General features: G+C 37.8%; 1 protein-coding gene across 2 annotated transcripts in view; it reads right to left on the bottom strand.

Moving 5' to 3' along the window:
- LOC101847266 overlaps nt 1-4,001 on the bottom strand; it is a 35,505-nt gene that overhangs the window by 14,035 nt on the left and 17,469 nt on the right. For both annotated transcript variants that reach the window (XM_005100432.3, XM_005100433.3), the window contains exons 6-7: nt 2,822-2,896; nt 923-976 (exon numbers count right to left, since the gene is read on the bottom strand). In XM_005100432.3, the coding sequence (XP_005100489.1) occupies nt 923-976; nt 2,822-2,896 (129 nt within the window). The remainder of the gene's footprint in view (nt 1-922; nt 977-2,821; nt 2,897-4,001) is intronic.

Raw genomic sequence — 4,001 nt, 5'->3', positions numbered from 1 at the left:
ACCCCCCTGGTCGTCCACACTGGGTCCCGAGAAACACCTCGACCAACGCGACCGGTGTGAATGAACTTTGTTGACCCCGACAGCCGACGGTCCCCGACACACGCGCTACTCACACGTACGAGGTCATGTCACGTGAAGCGAAAGAACGTTTGAAAGTTTCAAGGTCTTGATGATGGGCCCGACTAACCAGAACTCAGACAAAGCTTGCTTTTAAAGCGACAGCAGAACAACAAATAGATTATTCTTAGGCCCATGTCATAATTGTTACAGTACTCAGAACAGGACACCATCGGAGAATTCTCGGTTATGAAAGTATTAAAAGCGAAAGTAGATCTTGAGCGTATCCAAGTCGGAATTCAAAATTGATACTGCGTTGGTTTTAGTTGAAATAACGTGCGTGAGTCATCTACTAGAATCGGCATAGATGCTTTAGAAAGTAGCGTTCCAAATTCCTGCCCATAAAAAGTCCAATCGGTGCTTCCAAGAAAAAGAGATTGCAGAACTTTTTGTATTTTTTCTAAGAATAGGACGCAACAGATGCAACGACAAAAAATCAGGATACCGGCGACCGAATTTGGGAAAATCGGGATGCTTGAGATTTGGGGCAAAAAATCGGGATATCCCGATTAAATCGGGATGAGTGGCAGGTCTGCACACACTACTTGAGCATGAGACAGGGGATAAAGTAAAAAATTACCTTTTGCACTTTTATTTCTTACCGTTTGTTGGTGAAAGTGTTGAGCCTTGTGCAACACATTCTCAAGCTGAGATGCCAACCTTTGGATATTGAAAAAAAAAAGGATAAAGCTTATTCTCAACCTCAGGCTCCCAAGTAGTGTGTAAAAGTATTTTTCTTTAAAGGGCTTGTAATTTTATAATGATCAGGTGAACTTGACAGCATTTTATGGAATTAGACACTTACCTCTTTTTCTTCCTCCGGGTCTTGCCATGAGATTTCAACACTGATTTGCCACGTCTGTCATAGAAACATGAAACAAAAGTTTTATTTTAGTGGTATTCTAAGAACAATCTCGCCTTGGGGGGATGGGGTGGGGGTTGAAGGCTATCTCGCTTATTAGGGGATCAAATGTTACCAAATTTCACACATATAACAATCAAATTTGAGAAAAAAAAGTTGTTTCCATTGATACAGCGGCTGTATTGGATTTTGTAGACATGTCTTACTTAATTAATACTGCACTTATTTTTCTTGAAAATAAATTATCTTTTTTTTTGCCCGCATCTTGGCAAACAATGGATCTACAAATCTGTATGATGAATTTTTCCTACACGTACTAGAAAATGTTTAACTCCCTGCAGTTTTGCCCATTTTGGCTTTTTTCATTTATGTTTCAGGGGTCCTCCATACCCTCAAGCCTCATGCAATAATCAGTTAACTCCAGATAGGCATCTATACATATAAAATTTGTGAAAGTTCGTCCCTTTGGCTGCCTAAAACTTCCCAACCACTGAACTTTCGAATTTGACCAAATTAACGGTGGTACAGAATCATTTAAAGGGTGCACAGTAATAACATGGAGTCTGAAGTCACTGTAGTTTAATTTTCAGTTTTTCATTAGTTTCGTTTAGATCTTATCTTGGGAAAGTTTGTTAACTTAAACGCCATTCTAAACAGGTGAGAGTTCCGTTCTCATACAGTGCATACTGGTTCCACAATGACTTAACGGTCGATTCTTTTGAGTCCTTTCATCGAACGGGGTACCCAGATTGTATTATATATCAATGGAAAGGGAATTAGATGGTCTTTCAGACCTAGCCAATAGATTTCATATTTGTCGAGCTTTCTTGAGGTGTGACATATTTTTCGTCTACTAAAAATAAATGCAGAAACAGACATCGGACTGCCAAAACAATCACAAAGGAGAAAAAAAATACAATTTAGAATCTACATTAAGTTGATGAGAAAGTACATTCAATTTTGCATGTAATGTGTGTAAAAGACACTTTATTCTGTTGAAAAATAAAGAAATTACGGCCGCTTTTGTGATTTCTACAAATTCTCAGTCATTGCCCTTGAAACTGGAGTTTTCAGAGCGAGAACTTTTTATAATCCAACCATCAATTTTAAGACCTATTTTATATTTTTTTGTCTATTTAGTCGTTTTTGTTTGATAGAAATACCTTACAAAATCTTTCTTTATAAAAGTAAATGTATTTTATGGGCGAAATACCACATCAACAGCCATTATACGATATAGTACTGCATGAACTGCTGGGAGTTAATGAATTTTTCTCCTGAAGTAGTAGTAGTATTCACGTTTGCAAAAAATCCGTGAAAATCCACTCCAAACACCACCAACAAAAAACTATTCCATATATCAAAAATTCGTCACACAGACTTCTAGTATTACATCTTTTCTTCATTCTGTGAAAATTTCATACACATTAGATGAAAAATGGTGGAGTATATAGAAAAACCACGTTTCAAGAAAACGGGCGATAAAGAAAAATAAAAGATTGACTTTACGAGGAAATGGTACTGACAAACAAGCCCGGTATGGGAAGAAATAAGGTTAGGGGGATCTCAAGCGATGAAATAGTTGTAAGAGAGGAATAAAAAGCTAAAAATGCCTACAACTTAAAATCCATTGTTTTAAGCTGAAACGGGACTTTTGGGATGCCCCCCCCCCCCTTAATCAAGAGCATTAGATAACTCAGCACAAACTAGAAAAATGGGAAAGAGGGAGTGAACATGCCCAAAGGGCTTAACTGTGTTAAAATTCTTGTGGTGCACTGCACAGAATGCTGTCTTTTTCCAGCTGAAAAACAATTTGAGCTATAATTTAGCCTACGAAATTACCTAGAGGCACTTCTCCTTCGTCTAGAGTTGTATTCATCATCATCAGAAGAAGAGGAACGGGAACGTCTTCTTTTCCTGTCCAAATTTAGTGAAGGAAGTTAAAGTACCATAAACATGGGAAAGAGGGTTGGGTATGAACATGTCCAAAAAAGGGCTTCAGGGAACAGGCAACCGAAATATACAGTTACAAGTATAATACAGATAGCTCGAATTCGTCGGGACAGTCTCGGTAGTTCGAGGGATCCGTGATTCGAGGGATACATGAACAGTATTTTCATTATGGCATTGGCTTTGTCAGAGAATCAAGGGAAGCAACAAAGATTGGGGTGGAACACAGATTATTCTTTTTTCGGCCATTGTCCAAGATCAGTTTATTGACTTGAATTTGAAATTTGAGAGGATTTGAAATTGACAGATTGAGAATGAGAAAAATGATGAGCAACGCTTTCCAGTTCGATCGGTAATGAGGAGCCTACTTTTACCAAGACAGTTTCACTCACTGGAGACTGGGTCTTTTTCTGGTCTACATGCACTGGAGACTGGCATTTTTGGGGTATTTCAATATTTCAAACACTCTTCCCAAAGACATACAACCACCATTTTTACACACGTAACAGATCTAAACAAGCCCAATAGGACACAAAAAACCCCAGAAAGACAGTATCCTCTAAAGTTTTTTAGAAATGATTTTTTGAAAATGTGGTAACATTTGTCAAATTTTTTGACGCAATGTCTTGTATAAAAAAAACAACCAACAAAGCACCCAAAAAAATTCAACCTTGTGTGTGTTTTTTTGTTGTGTTTTGCGTTTCAAAATGAATAAAAAGTGCAAACTCATGAACAGGCAGGTAATCAATGTGATAATCCTATGTATTAGCTGTGTAATCCACTTCAGTATGAAAAAAAAAAAACGGCTTCAGATAAAGCGGAATTTTGCATTTGAAAGCCTAATCTAGATCTAGAACATTCTCTATCAGAATCAGCGCTTTGATGCTCATTTACATTGAAATCAGGATCCCCATGGTCTGAAATATCATAATCAGAATTTTTTTAACTGTTAAAGTCGTCAAACACTACAAAAATGTTTGCTTTTCGTGCTGCCAAGTGAGTGGTTGGCGGGTGCTCTGGTGTGGTTTGCTCCTTCTTTCCTTTCAAATATCTCTCGTCCCGATCTCTCCTT

Source organism: Aplysia californica, unplaced genomic scaffold (assembly GCF_000002075.1).
Source record: "Aplysia californica isolate F4 #8 unplaced genomic scaffold, AplCal3.0 scaffold00247, whole genome shotgun sequence".
Classification (NCBI taxonomy): Eukaryota; Metazoa; Mollusca; class Gastropoda; order Aplysiida; family Aplysiidae; genus Aplysia; species Aplysia californica.
The sequence above is the reverse complement of the archived record's forward strand: the minus strand, read 5'-3'. Positions and strand labels throughout refer to the sequence as shown.